Raw genomic sequence first — 18256 nt, forward strand, 5'->3', positions numbered from 1 at the left:
ACTTTTTAGGCACGCACAGATTGGCAAAATGGTCTTTAGAAGATGTAGCATTTCGGCAGCTAGGGTTCTACAAGACTGTAGAGGACCTTAAAGTTTAACATTGCTTATGGAGTATTGTGTTGCTTCTCATCAGTTCCTCAGTTGTGAAGTATGTAAGAGGCATCGAAGGTCGCCAAATCAAAACCATGGGGATCATTCCTCACACTTCCCAATCGTGAACTGTGCATTGCGATGGACATGCCTTTTCCAAGGATCGGCGACCAACATATTCTCCGATAAAATAACGATGAGGTCAGCTCTGAAGTCATAAAGTCTTCCGATTCTCTCTGTGATGGCAGTGTGAGGAATCGCTCTCTTTCCGGCCTTGTTTCTCGTGTCCTGGAGCTCCTCGACACTGTCCAATCGGAGGCGAGGTAAACTAAGCGCTATCACGTCAAGCGGGAACCCCGCACTTCTCTTTCGTTACCCTTCGGCGCCTCTGCCACATCGAAATATCCATATGCCACTCCCTCGAATTTGTATAGCGCGCTAGTACTCAACCCTGACATGCCCATTCCGGTGAAGCAACCTTTTCTCCGAAACACCTATTCCGACGCTGCTTTTTCCAACTGACGAAGAAGACATGCTCTTCGTGCAGGACCAGATGAACGAGAGTGCGATACTGGAAGCCTTTGACGATCTGGCGCAACGCCAGTTTATTGTCTACGGCGAGACCCAAGCTGTGCTGTACGCGGATGGCGGATTCCCCGTAAGTGCTTGCAGGCGAGGCTGAAGCTGTTTCGTCGGCTGAGCCCGCCCCCAGTTCCAGTTCCGCATCTGTCCCGCCCTCGCAAGGAAACCACAGCTGCAGGATGCGCCCGACGACAACAAGCCCACGCGCACCTTCGGACCGGGAAGCGATCTGGAATTCGCCGACGACAAGCTGCTACTTGGAACCATCAACGAGACTCACCACCTCGTCCTGAACAAGTTCTGCGTCTTCCGCCCGCAGTACGTCCTGCTTACAGCCGATTCTTTCCGCCGCCAGGACGAGCCTCTCAGCCTTGCCGACTTTGACGCCGTGCTGGCCGCTTGGAGTCGGCTCTCGGGATCGCACTACGCCCTCTACAACTGCATGGAGGCCGCAGGATCCAGCCGCGTGCACAAGCACCTGCAGCTTTTCACCCATCCGGCCGACTTTACTCTTTTTCCCGATCGCCCCGATGCGCACGCGGCCAAGATCCCTTTTCGGTACTTCCTTCGACGTTTTGGGCCTGCGACTCCGTCAGCCCAGCTGCTTTTGGACGCGTACCATTCGCTGCTGTCTGAAGCCAAGCAAGCTCTCGGTGTTTCAGTCGAGGCCAGCGCATGCCCTCACAACGTGGTTCTTGTGAAGGAATGGATGCTGGTCATCCCGCGCAGGCGGTCGAATGTGGATGGCGCAAGTGCGAACGGCGCCGGGATGATGGGGATGGTATGGGTCACGGATGAGGAGCGGCTACAGCAGTGGAAGGCTTTGGGGCCTGCCTGGATCCTTTCTCAGCTTGGGGTCGCGCGCGACGAGGCGACAAGTTAATAGGTGTGCATCTACGCCCCTACGTATCAGGATATGGCCCCCAAGTGTGCAAGAATGTTGGGCGTGTTTCGCAGCCTGGGTAGTCAGAAGGGTGTGACTGTGCGCCTGGCTTCGATAGCCGCCTCGCTTTTGGAGGGTGCAATTTTTACCAGAGAAATCCGCCCCAGGCAACTACAGGAAAAGCATATAATCAGCCTGTGCTCCAATTCAATTCGGCACGACTCACACAACCGAGTGGCAGTATCGTTGTTAACTCTGCACATTTCTTTTCCAGCTCGCGAAAGCCATGGAATCCGGCGAGAAACAAGCCGCGGAATTGCACGATGATGAGCCCTCTCGCCTTGAGGCAGCCTTGATGAACGCTTCGGTCCCCATGAGACCAATGTCGAGGGGCGCGGGCAATGTTTCCCGGCACGTCACCGCCGGTGATCATGATATGCGCGAATTCGACCTGGACTTCTCTCTCTGCCACGACCACTATCCCTTCTCCGACTCGCGTTCGCTACAGGATCTGATGGCTTCCATCCAGCTCGAGAGCCTCCTCACGACTGCGGCAAACTTCGATACTTGCACAAATATCCAATGCTTTGAGATTACCCAGGACCGTCAAGGTCAGTAAGCAAAGTTGGGCGATGTTCAATGCAAACCCTTACGAGGCGCAGAGCTCGTCACATTGCATCAAGATTCTCTCAAATCAATGCTATCCGTAAGACCCCTAAGTCTACCAAGCACCTGCGCCAAACCTGACCTTGGGCCGCACAGAGATATTCTGCTACCGAACGCAGTAAGGCCGAATCGAGGAGGGCGTTGCTATGCTTGTTCGTAAAATCGGCGCAGATCCTCAAGCCACCAATCTAACGTTTCCATCAGCTCAATTCCGCGGGTGCCCTACCAGAAGCCTGCCACGTACGCTTGCAAAACGTTCTTGACCAGCAGAAGTATGAGAGAGCTCTTCTCCGAGCTTTCCGTCGACCCTTCCTTCGCCATGAACACGCTTGGCCGCCCCGACTACTGGGCGCCAGTCACTCGAGCCACGCTTAACAAAGCCGGCGATCTTGAGGCTTTTGGTAAAACCAACTTGGCCTGAGTCTCCAAACGATAGGGCTGATCTCCTCTCAGAATTTTCTTGCCAACATCCTCGCTGGCATCTCACGATTCAAGGCTCACCTCTTGCCGTCTACATGAAATACATCCCTTCCCGCCAACTGACCGTCTACATTCTGGCACACAAGGAGAAAGACACCACCATCGATGCTCTCACCAGCCTGATGAAGCTCAGCTTCACCCGCCCCCAAGTAATCGCAGCCATGTTGGACGACCCCTTCCACATCCATGCCACGCTCTCCAGCCTCTCATTCGAGGCTTCCAAGCTCCACGTAGGGAAGTTTCGGCGCTTCATGCACGCCAAGGTAAGTATAAGTCGACGCAATCGCCCAAAACCCCCCAACGGTGGGTGACAAAAGAAATTGCCTACCCGCAGCTGAATCTCTCACCGGATGGGTAGTTGGATACAAGGTCTAGACGTAAATATACGTTTTGAATATATATATTTACGTATGGATCTTGTACTCAACTACTTATCTAATGAAAGATTCTTTTCAAAAGGCAGATGCGGGTAGGCAATTTCCTTTTGCCCCCTCCGTGCCCCCTCCCCCGTGGCAAAGAAACGCGACCCACACCTAACGCCAAACGCCTCCCACCTTCCAGATGGAACTCGTCCACGACCACCTCGAAGGCCTCATCAACACCGACCGCGACAAGCTCGGCAGCCTCACCGCCGACCTGCAGGTCATGTCGCAAAACGCCGACTCGCACATCGCCAACGCCGACGTCGCCATCGCTTGCGCCGTCGCCCTCTGCGCCGCCCACGCCCGCCTGCACGCACATGCACAGCCGAGAGACACCCCCGTCGCGGATCTGGCGACCTACGTCCTCGCCTCCCTCCACAAGCAGAAGATGTGGTTCGTCAACTACAAGAGCCGCAAGGATGGCGCCATGAATTTGGTGTATAATCTTGTGACGCAGAACGATGCGGGGAATAACTTGAGCATTGCGCGGGATATGCGCAGGGATAGCGCGAGTATGAGCGCTATTGCGGCGCTGACGATGGTGTTTCTGCCCGGCACTTTTACTGCGGTGAGTGGGTCGTCGAGTGTTTTTTTTTTTTTCCGTTTTTGTTTTATTGGGAGGTTGGCGGTGCTGACTGATGCGTGTGGGTGTGCAGACGTTCTTGGATGCGGGGATATGGTACGATCTGCGGCCTACGAGTTTGTGGTGGGTTTGGCTGGCGCTTACGGTTCCTTTGACGCTGCTGGTGTTTGCGTCGTGGCGGGTTTACCACGCTCACACGATGATCAAGGTTGCGGGCGGCAAGGCGCCGCAGTACCGTGGGAGTCCGCGCTCGTGGGCGAAGGTGTTGCGGCGTTGATAAAGCGTGGGTGGTTGAGAACTGCGGCAGTCACGGTGCCGAAGCATCGATTGTTCGAGTAAACGGAGAGTTCTTGATAGATTTGGTGATTTTTCGCCACGGACCGACGGCTTTGCACTGGTCTAAGACTGTTGAGGAAGGTAGTTATAAGGTCTGTTTTGTGTTTCTCTGGTAAAAATAAACCAAGTTTACGAACATGGTTGTTGGCCATGATAATCATTGGGCCAATCCCAGCCAACCCCGCTAACTACTTATGGCATCTCCCAATGCTGGTACATCTACCTACGCAATTTCCCAACAGTGCCAGACGAGGCCTCGATGCAAGCATTCATCCACTGTTCGTGCACGGTGCCGGTCTTGGTCGCGAGAAACAGCCACCGCTTTGACTTCATCGCGATGACGACGGCAGTGACAGCACCCTTCTCTCTCGGTTTCATTTCGAGCTCCAGCTCGAGGTGCGCGTTGCACCATATATCATCGCACCTCACGGCGGCAGACCCGGCCGCGGAGCCATCCCGCGGCACGCGCAGCCAGGAGTCGGGGAAGCGGCGCGCCGCCTCTTCGACGTCCATGTGCGGGCACACAGACCCCCCGGAGGCGGCGATGGCGGCCGCCAGCGTGGGCCGCGGGATCGCGGAAAACCGAGGCACCTGCATGCGGAAGTAGGTGCGCTTGAAGGTGACATCCAACGTGTACGTCCAGGCCTCGGCGTCGCAGGGCTCGCACCGCAACATCGGTTCCAGACTGAATTTCGCCGCCGCCAGCAGCTGCTCGTGGCGCACCGACCGGTGCGGGCACATCGGGATGGCTGTGGTGGCGCCCAGGCAGCGGCGCTGCTCGAGCGGACGGGCCCGCTCGTGCGGGCTGAAGTGTTTGCGGGGGTGCGTGGCGCGGCAGTAGGAGCACACGAGGGTGCCGTGTTTGAGGGCGCCGGCGCGCTCCGCGCCGCACGCGCGGGCGAAGGCGTCGCGGCGGCAGCGGGTGGCGAGGTCGGCGCGGTCGTCCAGCGTCGCGGCGTGCGGGTAGTAGAGGCGGTGAAGGCGGCGGCAGGTGGCGCGCAGGGCGAGCGCGTCGGCGCCGGGCAGGTATGCGACGATGGCGAGGAGGAGTTCGTTGGGGAGGCGGGTGGCTCCTTTGGCCTCGTGGGTTCGGGGTAGGTGGCTGGAAAGGCGTTTTGGAGTGTGGGTGATCGCCCATCGACGCAGTTTTTGCGTCAGGGCTTGGATGTCTTCCATCGTGAACCAGGCGAACCAGAGCGTGGCGACTAGGCACGGTACGGCGATAGTTAGCACCAGCCAAGCCCAAAGTGCGGGCGGAATGGTGTCGGAATCCGGAGCGTTGAGTAAGAGCGGGAAGGAGACAACGACGATGGCGTCGCATGTAATAACGTAGAAGGCGAGAAACAACTTGAGGCCGGCGTCGTCCATGTTTGTGGGATGTGAGGTCGGGCGAACAACGGGCTTAGTATATAGGTCTGCACCGGGCGAACCATGGCTGCTGGCAGAGCTGGAAACCGGCGGACGTGCTGGGACACGGCCACGGTTCGCCTCTCCTCCACTGGCCTTGGCGGCAGCGACGCAGACCCTGGGTTGGCAGCGGGTCAGCATCGCGGGCGCGCTGATGTCGGGGAATCTCATCACCGTCCGTGTAGACATAGGTAAGCAGTGCCTGAACGGATGATCGACTTGCCTGTTAGCGTTACGCCCAACGAACGCGCTTGCACCCAAAGACAACCACTGCAACACTTGCCCTCCAGTGTGCACAACCCGCCATCATCGGGTAGCTGTGCCTACCAAGAGGGACTTGAAGGCGGATTCTCTACTCGAGGGTCTTTCACGTCGAAAGCAAGCCGGCGGACGCGGGTCCGGTTGTTGGGTCATTCGGGGATGGTCAACGCTGCCATTTCGCCGGGTAGCTCCCGACACATCACTTCCACGCCCCTCCGTCTCCACCCGACGGCAGAACACTCTCCCTCGTCACTCCCCCCCATGCTTCGATAGCCACGCCACGATAGCGCCATCCGCATACGTACAATACACCTCCGCAACATCGATCACCGCGCTTTCCGAAGAACAACGGCTCCACCAGCGCACCGCACGCGAAACGCGCAACCACGACATTAATTACGGCTACGAAGCCTGTTTAACTCTTCAGCCGCCCTTTCCTCCAGTCCATGGTACTATAACTTGAGGGGGCCTACCTGTCAACTTAATGTTAAAACCTACGTACCTACTAGAATAGATTTTATACTAGATAGATATGCCGATATCGGTCTTAACGTCTTATTTATTCACTAGCCCTCCGCCTTGATCACCACCACCACCAGTTTCACCGGCGCCCGGGCTTTGTCCACACGCCGTTCACCATGACTACACATACAGAGAGAACGTCCCAGGGCGCTACCATTATGGGAGGATAGGGGACAGACGCCGCTCCCCCGTCCGTCTACCCCCTTCTCTCCCTTCTTCCCTCCCCCCCCCCCCCCCCCCCCCCCCCCTCCTTCTCCTCCTTCTTCTCCTCCTTCTTCTCCTCCTTCTTCTCCTCCTTCTTCTCCTCCTTCTTCTCCTCCTTCTTCTCCTCCTTCTTCTCCTCCTTCTTCTCCTCCTTCTTCCCCTCCTTCTTCTCCTCCTTCTTCTCCTCCTTCTTCTCCTCCTTCCGCCGGCGCTTCCAACTATTTCCGCCCCCCGTCCTCCCCCTGGTCGCCGCCGCCACTGCCCGAGGCCGCTCTGCCCGTAGTCTCGCCAGACGCGCCGCTTGTACCGCTCGTATCCGCACCCGCCTCCGCCGCACCGCTTTTTCTCGACGTCACCTATTCCGTAAATATCTACAGTTTTCTCATTGCTCGCCTTCCCATAGATTTATCGCGCATCGGCTTCGCAAAAGCGCCACCAAAACTGACGTAAACAACTAGTTGGATCGGCGAAGGTTGTAGCGGACGTAGGCATTCTTTGCAGCGTAATTTTAGCAATTAGCGATTGCAGATCATATAGAAGGACGTCCTGAGCCAATGAGATTTCGCTTATTGATGTAGTAGAAGCATCGCAGTGTTGCACTGCCTTCAACCACTAACGAGCTTTTGGCCCCCAATGAATAACGCCACCCGACCGGGCCTCCACCATCCGGAGCCATGTTCTGTCGCATCGAGATGTTACAGTATGCCGTCGCTTGGTACTGTTACCACAGACAAGAACACTCCACACGGATTCGTAAACGCCTACAACATTTGAAAAGTGAATCCGTTCACAATATGGCCAAAGAAAGAAAAAGGTCAGAATAACTATAATTAGTACAGCTGGTCATATGATACGGCGCAAGATTATTGTGTGACTGATGCATGGCGCAGCTCTCGATTGGTCGATGCAGCCACCACGGCTGTTAGAAGTCGCCTCGCACAACTTCTCGGCTTGCCCCTCCAGCCTTGTCGAAGCCGGAATCTCGCCCTCTGACCTTCACAAATACCACAACCACTACTCGAGGAGTAGAGCAATATCATTCTTTGCGACATCCGGCACATCAATCATCCTTTCATTTCCCACCCTTCGACATAAGCATCAGAGAGTACCACCGGCTTGAGGGCGCAATATGTCGTCAAGTCCGAGCGCTTATGACGGTTCAAGAATGTTTGAGGTTGAACTGGATCGAATCGGTCCTCAACAGAACGATCTAAGCGATCAAGAGGACAACTATCCGAACGCTGATCCTCCCGAAGAGCAGTTGGGGGATTCCGAGCTACGACCTCTCGTGGAGCTACCGACTACCATGGTGCCCGAACAGGAGCAACCATCCAAGGGAAACTCAGCGCATGCAGACGGACAGGTGCTCAAAATCCCGCCAGCTGCAGCTGTCGGTCAGTCGGGTATCACGATGCTATCTATCAGCACCATCCTCATTGTCGCCAGCATGGCAATGCTTGCGTACCTGTGGGCGGGACAGAAGGATACCGAGACGACAGGTGCCTTATGGAGACTCATTGCACTCAAGTTCTCGGTCCCCCAAGCGGTTACGCTCTGCACTTTGGCCTTGCGCTGGGCGACCGCCGTTCAACTTTGCCTTTTTACCTCCATGCTGGCTTCTGTAGCCGTGGAGAGCTTTCAAGTCACCCTTTCGCAGATCATGGCAGTATCCATCATGCGGGCCACCAGCGCAGAGCCTGCGGAGCTCTTATCTGCTCTATTGCGGGGAAATCATTACATTCTTTGGGGTATCAGAACAATCGTGCTGACGACTGTCTTGTTACTTCTCCAAATGTCCTTTCAGTTTTCGTCGACTATACTACTTTCGGACTTGAAGTCTCACCCCGTCCATGGTAACCATGAACGAAAAGACGTCCGGTATGGCCTCAGCAGCTCTCTTCAATCAATCTTGGCCGGTTACTCCGGAGATGACACTTGGGGATTTAAACCACCCTTTTTGCCATCGTTTGCTGAGTACACAGAACCGGCAGTTCGAGAAAAGGGCATGATAGATACTGGATTTACGGTCCGAGGTTTTATGCCTTTGATGACAGCTCAGGATAGGCAATCTGTCGCCAATTACTCTGGAAATGCTACGATCGTAGCAGCCCGAGTGACATGTTTTGAGCCACCGCTTCTTAACCTCACGATTGATCCCCCCAACATTGAAGGCCATCAGAGAGTGGGTACCGTTTCGGGGACCATTGATTTTGGGAGTGTTCCATTTGGGCTTCTAGGATGCGTTGGAAATCTATGCAGAGGATCAAAAGAGAGCCGAGAAGTCTTCAACTGCACCCTGAACTTCGGGGAAGCGGAGGGAGCATTTCTCGGATGGACAGCAGTACTTTGTATGGTTGAGGTTTCCCAGAGCAAGTACATGTTTCACCGCACTATGGGTCCACTTTACGGAGCTGGATATCTCCTGTTCAACGTTACGGGCAGCTTAACAGCATGGGATACGCTTAAGAAGCAGGATCGGCGTCTGGAAAATCTCACGGTCAGAGCCGATGATGGATGGACTCATGTGGAGGTAGCATCATCCACCGTGCGCCTGAGTTCCACTTTGTGTTATTACAACCCAGGACCATTGGACCACACGGTGAAAATGGACCGTGCGGCCAAAGCAGTCGAGCCAACATTTGAATGGGAGGAGGCCAGCCAGCAATACGACACATCAGGCATTCGAAAGCAGCTCGGAATCCATGACCCGCCTCTGAGCAACCACGAGCGCGGGATCCTATCATTAGCCGAGGAAGACTGGCGCGAGGACCAGAGGTACTACTACCCGTCCATGGATCTCTTCCAGCAACAACTGAATCATTCCATCGTCCTTTGCCGGCGCTGCTTGACATCGTCGACAGAATCCTCCCGAGCACACCGGACGCTGACGGCCCTGTTCCAAGACGTCTTCGTTGCGACCAACAACCCCGCTCTCGCCCTGCAGGCCCTTTTCACCACTGTCAGCCAGATGACGTACTACTCAATGCTATCCGAGTTTGACCTCCGCGGCAACGCCAGCGTGACGTTGTTCGTTCCCGTCTCGATCCCCCAGAGATGGACGGGCTTCACGATCGTGGTAGGGCTCGTGGCTGCGCATCTTGTCTGCGGGACCCTGGTGATGGTGTTGTTTTTCAGAAAATGCCAATGCTCAATGCTGGGTCAGGTCTGGAGATGCATCGCCCAAGTTCGGTCCGGGGACACGGATGTGGTGCTCAAGAAGGCGAGTGTGGCCACGGACGACGATATCAGAGTGTGGTTGAAGAAGCATGGGAAGGGTGAGACCAGGGTGGGGGTTCTGCCGTGGAGACGAAGGGGCACGACGGAGAGTGCTTGACGGCGATTGATTTGGACTTTAGCGATGCCGGCTGCACCGACCGAGCCCCCATCACTCTCGAAGCAGACGAGCCAAATCTCGCCAAGAGGCGGGGTTTCAACGATAGGATTTCTTCTTTCACGTGTTGGATCGCAAACAATATCTGAGTTTATTTTCGGGAAGAGTCATGTCAGGTTTTATGAAGCGGCCCATGCACGGTTTCAGTGCGGCGGAGAAGTAGGGGAGCCGCGTCCAGCTATTTTTTTTTCTTGTACAAAGCACAGCTCAAACATGAAAAACGTGATTTTGGTTCAAACTGCCAGCCTTTTTACTCAACCACGAGCACGTCACCGTTCTCCAGGCCCCACCCGCCAGCAACTGCAATGACAAGTGTCTTCTCAAGTAGCACCCTCTCCACTCCAGCTTCCTTGAGGTATTCAGGATGCCACAGCTTTGGCGGAGCCTCTCTTTCAACCACGCACTGCCACACCCCATCGTCTCTAATACTGACCCTCTCTGACATGTCTTCGCCATCCACAAAGACTCGCAATGGTGGTGTCTCCTGCCCTTCCTTTTCGATCCTCCCGCTGATTTTCAAGGTGAAGGAACCGTTCTCTTTCTGCTCGCTCTTCATCGCTCTTAGTTCCCGTACGGTCCCTCTTGCCTTGCTCTTCGGTGCTTGTCCCGGCTCAACCGTATCGCTCTTCAACGGTGGCGTCCTCGGTGGTGCCACCCTTCCTCCATGTGCCTTTTCAAACGCCCACGCCGCACTCAGCAACTTCTGGTCCTCATACGCCTTCCCGGCGAAGGTCAGGTTGCACGGCATGCCCGTATCCTCCATCACCCCCATGGCCACACTGACCGTCGGCACACCGAGATGCCTCAGCACCCTGTTCCCATTGCTGTACATGACGCCGTTCCGCCACGCCTCCCTCGCGCTCTCATCCACCGTATCCGCATCCGCCCTGCCCACATCCCCATTCGCCGGGAAACACACCAGATCGACGTCGACCTCATCCATCCACTCCTCCAGGTCCCTCTTCCGCGCCGCCTCCAGCGCCCGCACCGCCTGCTCCATGCCCGGGTAATCCACCACCCTCTCGACCCCGGCATCGCGGCACTCGCGCAACCTCCGCGGCAGCTCCGCCCAGCGTATCGCATTCAGCGGATTCGCGTACCGCGTCTGCGGCCCGCCCTCCTCCATCGGAAACACCCTGGCCGCGTCCACCGTCGTCTCGAAATCCGCCATGCCCGACTCCACCCCGCCGTTCCGCTTCAGGAACGCATCCCACGCCAACGCCAGCAAAGGGCCCCGCTCCGCCGCCATCCAGCCCTCCGGCAGCCCCGGCACGTTCGCCACCGTCCCGCCCGCCGACGGCGGCAGGTCCTGCAGCGCCTCGTAGTTGGCGACGACCGGGAAGTCCGTCTCGACGAGCTCCGCACCGAGGCGTTCCGCCAGCGTCCGCCGCGCCCCCGCGAACAGCGCCGCGATGGACGGCCGCAGCGCGACCGCCCGCCCGTCGGCGTCGGCGTGCCCGATGTACATGCGGGGAATGGCGATGCGCTTCCCACGGAGGATGGCATTGGGGTCCTCGGCGGCCAGCGTGGTGAAAGATCCGGTCGATGGCCGGATGGTGGAGGGCGAGGGCAACCGGATCCACGGCTGCTCGCGCCAGAAGTCTCCCGCATCGCCCCCATCCTCCCCGCCGTCGCCGTCCTCGCACGGCACCAGCAAATCCAGCAACGCCAGCAAGTCCCCCACGCACCGCGCATGCGGCACCACCACATCGCACGTCGGATACAGCGGCCAATTGCCGCCCGCCGCCAGCACGCCGCGGCTCGCCGTGTACGCAACCACCCCGTTGTTGCTCGCCGGCGCCCGCCCCGACGACACCGTCTCCTCGGCCATGCCGAACGCCGCCAGCGACGCCGCCGTCGACGCCCCCGACCCGTTCGACGACCCGGACGCGAACGCCGCGGCCAGGTAGGAGGCGTTGTACGGCGACTCCGCCCGGCCGTACGCGCCCCGATGCATCCCGCCGGCCGCCATCGCGGGCATGTTGGTCTTGCCGACGAGCACGGCGCCGGCGTGGTCGCGTAGCTGCGTTACCGTGCGTGCGTCGCGGGATGCGGTGAGGGACGTGAAGGCGGGCGACCCGCTGGCGCACGGCAGGCCCCGCACGCAGTAGCTGTCTTTGACCGTGAACGGGATGCCTTCGAGCGGCGCGCTGGGCTGGCCCGCGGCCCGGCACGCGGCCAGCCGCGCGTCGGCGGCCGCGGCGTCGCGGAGGACGTCTGGGTTGAGGAGCGGGATCGAGTTGAGCTGCGGCCCCCGGCAGTCGTAGGTCGAGATGCGCAGCAGGTACCGCGTGCACAGCTCGACGCTGCTGATGGCGCCCGTGTCGAGGGCGTGCCGCAGGTCCGCGATGCTGGCTTCGACGAGGTTGAAGGCCATTGTGGGGGCGTGGGGGAGTGAAGTGAAGTGTCGCGGTGGTGGTGTCGTGGATGGGGAGGTACCGTCCGGATTTGGCGCACTTTTATGGCGGTCGAATTGGGCTCGAAGCCAAGACGGCGGCAGCGATATCGGATGGACTATTTCAAGAGAAATGGCTAGTGTGACGCTCCAGTGCGGGATGATTGACGGGGGGAAGTTTGGTGGGGTGTCGATTTGGGTGCACGTGCCGCCGCCCAACTCCTAAGTACAGGTCTACCCGGACTCCGATCCCTATACGCAGGCACAGGCGGGATCTTGATACACCGCAACCAAATTTACGTAAAACTCGGGAATGCTGCGCTGTAGCTTTGAACTGTAGATAAGACAGTGAGCGGTTAAACGCGGTACCGCACTCGGACACTTTAAGTTATCGCCGAAGTCTGTGATAGGAGATTAATGCATTGGTTTTGGCCTATTTGCACACCCTTAAGAGCTGTAAAATCACTTTATGCTTTCGAAAAGAGTAGTTTTCAGCTTGCAAGGTTGCTTTGCCAAGCGTATAATCAAATTTCTCGCTATCCCTTTACCTATACCAAAGTACCCAGAACTGCAAGTACTTAACATGATGAGCCTACTCCGATACAAACATCCATCCCTTTATTATGAACAGCTCCAGTTTTGGTCGTATGATGTAGCCACCAATCAGCTTTCCAAGCAATGACTGCGGTTGAGTAATCACCCTCTTTCGATTGGCGTACAAGCTTGTAGCGCGCATTGCAAGCCATCTTACCGCATATCACAGCCCCGGAGCAGTACCCGGGGCGTGGATGGCCGGTAAAGGCCTTTGCCGCATCGTGGAACATCGAGAGCCAGCATTCCGGGAAGCGCCGCGTCACTTGCTTGAGTCTTAAACGTTCGCATTGGGTTGACAGCGTACCACTGAGATGGCTGCCGCCAACGTCACCCGCAGAATTTGACCAAAGCGTGGCATCTCCATTAGATAGTAGGTGTGGTTGTATGTGACATCTAAAGAAAAGCAGCCGACAATGTTGTATGTTGTCTGTCCGCTTCCTGGACCCCACCAGCTGCTCGTGTCGAAAGGCGCAATGCGGACACAGCAGGACGGCTGTCGTGGCTCCAAGACAGTGCCGTTTCCCAAGCGAGCAGGACTGCTTGGAGAATCGGCAGTGTCAATCGGCGGTAGGAACAGACGAGGCCGTGTCGACTCGGTCTCTGCGGTGGCCGTGTGCGGATAGTTCAAGCGGAGAAGATTCCGGCAAGTAGCGCAGAAGGACAACTTGTTGGCGGCCGAGAGGTTTGTGACGATGATAAGAGTCCGCGCATTAGGCAAGAAGCCATGCGGCCTCATTGTCTTGGCTTGTGACCGGTCGTGGTAGGTGGTTGCGAGTGAGTCTTGGGGTCCAATTCAACACACCATGTAGCCGGCGCCGTAATCTTATCGCCCAGACCTTATCCTTATACTCCAGATAGGCAATTACTGCCCATAAGTATGTAGAATAAAGAGCCATGGTGATCACGAGCGCCAGGAAAACCCAGAGAATTGCCGAAAGACCGTCATCGGGGTAATCTGGGTTTGATTCGAGAAGGAGTTTTACCCAAAGAAAGACCCATATGTCTCCAATAACAACGAAGATGCAGTAAAATGGGATTGGTGACATGATTGCGATGATGAAGCCTGAAGTTGAGTGAGTAACGGGCGTTATATACACTGGCCCTGCGCTTGGTGAACCACGGCTGACGGGCTTAAAAAAACTAGAGATGTGATCGTATAGAACCACGGTAGACTCGACGATTGACCATCCCTATGACGTCAGCAGTAGTAGCGTAGACCCTGAAATTGTCGTGACTACCATCGCCACTACGGACTCTGCAAGTTGCGCTCACTATCTGCATGTAATGATCAGTGAGGTATGCATGAAGGCAACACTGCAAATTTTCCAGCGGCAACGATTCCAGCTCCACAGGGCTCAGCTTGGACCCGTATAAGACATTTCAATTCGTGACGATTAGATAAGTGGTACACCCCGTACCAGCTCCGAGGCTCGACATTACACCCGCTATCTGAAAAGCGGGACAAAAACAGTAAACAGATAGAAGAATAGCTTCCCGCTCTTCAGAGCATTCCCACTCGATTCTTGATCCGAATCCGAACCCGCGGTCGCCGTAGCCGCTGCAGTTCCCCCACTCTTGGTAGAAGCACCAGCCCGACCCGTAGTAGACGAGGCGCCACTACCACTTCCAGTCTTGGTGGACGAGGACCCCGAGCCGAAGCTCTCCGTCGTAGTCCCATTCACAACAAGGCCACCGGACGCCGCACTCAGCACCTCGCCAGCCGTCGTGACAGGCGCGCCGCCGACCGTCAGCGTTTGCTGGCCGACGACGATGACGCCGGCACTGCCTCCAGATCTGATAGCCGTCACCGTCTCGGTGCCGATGGTCAGCACGGCCTCCGATGACGGCTGCGAAGAAGCAGAAGCGCCGGCAACGCTGATCGTCTGCCCGCCAACCGTAATGACACCGCCCGCAGTCCCGGTGGCGAGTGTCTGCGACGTGCCATCGACAACAACAACACCAGACGAAGCCAGGCTGACTGTATGTCCGCCGACCGTGGTAGACGAGCCGCCCACGCTGAGACCCGTTGCAGCACTCCCCGCCGCCGCAGAACCAGCAGCAACGCTGAACGTCTGACCACCGACCGTGATAGCAGCAGCACCAGCAGCACCCGCGGTACCAGTAGCAGCGAGCGTCTGCGAAGTACCGTCGACGACCACAACCCCGCCAGACGCCAAACTGACCGTGTGCCCGTCGACCGCGGTCGCCGCCCCGCCCACGCTGAGCACCACGTCGTCGCTCGTAGCACTTCCACCTGCTGCGGACGAAGCATACGCCACCGTCGACGTGCTGCCACCATCCACGACCACGACCCCGCCCGCCGCCACGCTCACCACCTGCCCTGGCCCACCACCCCCCGCCAGCGTCGCCGCAGCCTCGCCAACCGTCAACGTCGTCGCGCCGCCGCTCACGACGAGGCCACCACCAGCGGCCGTCAACGTCTGCCCGCCGACCGTCACGACCGCTGTTGCCGCCGCCGCTGCCGATGACGCTCCTGCACCATACGCCACCGTCGCCGTGCTGCCGCCGCCCCCCGAGCCATCCTCGACCACGACTCCCGCAGTGCCGACGCTGACGACGACGTTCCCGCCGCTGCTGCCGCTGCCGCCTACTGTAGCAGCGGCTTGGCCGGCGCTGATGACGGTCGAGCCGATGGTGAGGTCCTGGCCCGGGACGGCGGTGTATGTCGTGCCGTCGAGGGTGAGTGTTGCTGCGGGGGATGTTGCCGCGGGGTCTTGCGGCGGAACGGCGATGGTGACGACGGTGGGGGGAGTGTCGTCGTCGTCGTCGTTGGAGCTTGAGCCTGAGTCCGAAGAGCCGGTGTTGGACGACGAGCCGGTGTTGGATGACGAGCCTGAGCCGGTGTCCGAGCCTGCGTCAGAAGAGGAAGAAGAAGACGACGACGAAGCTCCAGCATCAGAAGCGCCGCTGTTGCCGGAACCGTCTGCACCCGACGACGTCGACGAGCCGGAATCAGAACCGGAACCGGAACCAATCTCTCCACTCCCACTGCCCTCGTCGTCGGAATCGTCCGTGCCGGAATCACCGCCAGAGCCCCCGGCGTCGGAACCATCTCCCGACTCGTCAGTACCTGCGCTGCCGGGATCGGCATCCTCCCCGGCGGTGCTGCCGGGATCAGAATCCGCAGGATCGGTACCCTCAGGGTCCGAATTGTCATCGGGATCGGAGGAAGAGTTGCCGGGAGGACTGCTCGAATCGTCGTCTCCGGGGTTAGACGAGTCTTCTGGGTTCGAGGTGTCGTCGTCGTCGCCGTCGTCAGGGTTGGAGGAAGCAGGATCCGAGGCCGCTGGGTCAGAAGCAGCAGCACTTGTTGCTGTAGTTGCGGGGTCTGCTGCAGAGCCGTCTCCGGGGGAGGAAGATGCTGGATCGGCAGGGGCGCTCTGGGTAGCTGGGTCGCTCTGAGTGGCAGGATCGCTCTGAGTGGCAGGGTCGCTCTGGGTAGCGGGGTCGCTCTGAGTGGCAGGGTCGCTCTGAGCGGTGGTCGGCGAAGGCTGCTCCGCGCTGGTGGGTTGTTGCTGAGACTGCGAAGCCTGCGCCGTTGACGTCTCCGCCGGGCTGGTGTTCGTAGGCAAAGGATCCGACACGGTTTGGCTCGGCTCAGCGGCCGCGGTGGTCTTCGTCGTCGGGTCCGCGGCCTTGGTAGACGACGTCGTGGGATCCGCGGGCAGGAGGGCGCCGGCGGTGGTCAGGGCGATGGGTGGATCGTGCATGGCGTAGGTGCCGAAGAACTGGCTGAGCGGGGAGCAGCTGGCCCAGTCGGCCTGCAGGTTCTGCAGCTGGGTGCGGTACAGCAGGTTCGGCTTGTAGTCGTCGTGGATGGTGGACGGCGGGCACGCGTTCTCCAGGTCGTACGGGTTGTCCAGGCACGAGTTGGGCCACCAGTAGGCGCTGCTGGGCACGAGCGGGATGGCGGCGCCGCCGACGGTCGTCTTGGCCAGGTGCGCGAAGTTGAACGACTTGGCCAGCTGCGACGACCGGCTGTTGGGCAGGCTGGACAGCTCGCCCGGCGGCACCGGCACCCAGATGGACGTCATGTCCTCGCCGCACGTGCGCGCTTGGTTGCCGACGCCGTCGCGCGCGTACATGGTGGAGAAGTAGAGATAGGCGGTCGGCGAGGTCATGGTGAAGGTGCCCACGGTGGCCGTCACGGCCTGCTGGCGCCGGCGCAGCTCCCACGGATCGGTGCGGGTGGCGTTGGGCCCGCAGATGAGGTCCGGCGTCCACGGCTCGGGCCAGAAGTACAGGTCGACCTCGTCGGTGCCCGAGAGGAAGCACGTCTCGTCGCACGAGTTGGGGTTCTTGCAGCCGGGCTTCCAGAAGTCCGGGTCGCTGTAGAAGGTGCCGTCGTCGGTCGCCGTGTGCGCCTGCGACCAGCTGGTCTTTTCGCGGCTCCATATCGACCACAGCGCGGTGCAGTCCTGCGAGTCGAACGAGCACGTCGGCACCGCGCTGCCCGTGTAGTCGTAGGACGTGGAAGTGACGACGTCGATGGTCTGCGAGCTTGCCCACGTGTACTCGGTGAAGAAGCCGCCGCGGGGGATGTCATCGCAAAGCGTGATCACCGGCGTGTCGTTGGTGCCCCGCGGAATGCCCGTCTGCCAGGCCACCCAGTTCAGCTCCGAAGTGGTGTACTTGTTGCCGCCCGTTAGGCTGTAGTTGTACCACGCTGCATCGCAGCTGCTGAGCGACAGGAAAGAAGATGCCGGCACGTCAGTTGGCAGCCACGGAATCGAGGTATTGGCCAGCGAGAGGGTGACAGTCGCGTTGATGGGCACTGTCCGTGTCACGGTGCTGGGGCCGGGAGTGGCGGCCGCTGAGACATTCACCTGATCGAAACTTGAAGGGTCGGACGAAACCGGAGTGGAGCTTGCCGGAGTCTGTGGAGTCTGAACCAGATGCGCGACGCTGCTTTTCGTGGTGTTCTGCCATTGAGCATCTGTTTCAAGAGGTCAGTGTTGTGCGGGAGCGTGGGGCGCTGTACGGACGAGCAACCGGCACTGCTGCCGCGACGGCGACATATTGCAGGAGGGAATTCATGGTCGACCGCTGCTGCGTTGCACCCGGTACGAGGGAGCGTGCTTTATTTTGTAAGAGATTTTGTTGGTGTCGGCCCCCACAGAAACGCGGAGAACGTTTTCCTCGTTCGAGACCACGCGATTCTCTCTTGTATACACTCAATAGTTCATTTGCATGCTTGACCAGACTCGGTAAGCCTTGCGTCGGCGAAGCGGTCAGCATGTACCAACACTGCTGCCTTGCGGAGAAACGGCTTTCGCACAGGACACAAAAGGTAGGGTTAGTATTGCCTTTGAGCCCTGCGCTAGCCCCCATCACGCCATAGCTCGCGTTGCGCTGCTTAAACGGGATGCTTCCGAGACACTGACATGCCAAAAGAGGCTACCTCGCTGCCAACGGTGGG

At 58.6% G+C, this 18256-nt stretch overlaps 6 protein-coding genes across 6 annotated transcripts; 2 read left to right on the forward strand and 4 right to left on the reverse strand.

Moving 5' to 3' along the window:
- Positions 1-622: 622 nt before the first annotated feature.
- SLS55_002744 (uncharacterized protein) lies at positions 623-1555 on the forward strand (the record flags this gene model as incomplete). The annotated part of the gene is made up of 2 exons (XM_066774224.1): positions 623-631; positions 803-1555. 2 exons carry the CDS (start codon positions 623-625, stop codon positions 1553-1555), a joined length of 762 nt encoding a protein of 253 aa, XP_066636791.1.
- A 2706-nt stretch (positions 1556-4261) lies between these two features.
- On the reverse strand, positions 4262-5410 carry SLS55_002745 (uncharacterized protein; the record flags this gene model as incomplete). Its single annotated transcript, XM_066774225.1, has 1 exon — positions 4262-5410. The coding sequence occupies one exon, from the start codon at positions 5408-5410 to the stop codon at positions 4262-4264; it is 1149 nt and encodes a 382-aa protein (XP_066636792.1).
- A 1018-nt stretch (positions 5411-6428) lies between these two features.
- On the reverse strand, positions 6429-6928 carry SLS55_002746 (uncharacterized protein; the record flags this gene model as incomplete). Its single annotated transcript, XM_066774226.1, has 2 exons — positions 6429-6654; positions 6921-6928. 2 exons carry the CDS (start codon positions 6926-6928, stop codon positions 6429-6431), a joined length of 234 nt encoding a protein of 77 aa, XP_066636793.1.
- A 2113-nt stretch (positions 6929-9041) lies between these two features.
- SLS55_002747 (uncharacterized protein) lies at positions 9042-9770 on the forward strand (the record flags this gene model as incomplete). Its single annotated transcript, XM_066774227.1, is given in 2 exon segments — positions 9042-9048; positions 9061-9770. The coding sequence occupies 2 exon segments, from the start codon at positions 9042-9044 to the stop codon at positions 9768-9770; spliced, it is 717 nt and encodes a 238-aa protein (XP_066636794.1).
- Positions 9771-10077: 307 nt separating this feature from the next.
- Positions 10078-12204, reverse strand: DCR2 (Phosphatase dcr2; the record flags this gene model as incomplete). The annotated part of the gene is made up of 1 exon (XM_066774228.1): positions 10078-12204. The coding sequence occupies one exon, from the start codon at positions 12202-12204 to the stop codon at positions 10078-10080; it is 2127 nt and encodes a 708-aa protein (XP_066636795.1).
- Positions 12205-14261: 2057 nt separating this feature from the next.
- SLS55_002749 (uncharacterized protein) lies at positions 14262-17147 on the reverse strand (the record flags this gene model as incomplete). The annotated part of the gene is made up of 1 exon (XM_066774229.1): positions 14262-17147. A coding segment is annotated over one exon (2886 nt), but the record flags the coding sequence as incomplete, so codon positions are not given.
- Between the last annotated feature and the right edge of the window lie 1109 nt (positions 17148-18256).

The sequence above is a fragment of the Diplodia seriata genome, assembly GCF_021436955.1.
Source record: "Diplodia seriata strain FDS-637 chromosome Unknown scaffold_2, whole genome shotgun sequence".
In the NCBI taxonomy this organism is placed as follows: Eukaryota; Fungi; Ascomycota; class Dothideomycetes; order Botryosphaeriales; family Botryosphaeriaceae; genus Diplodia; species Diplodia seriata.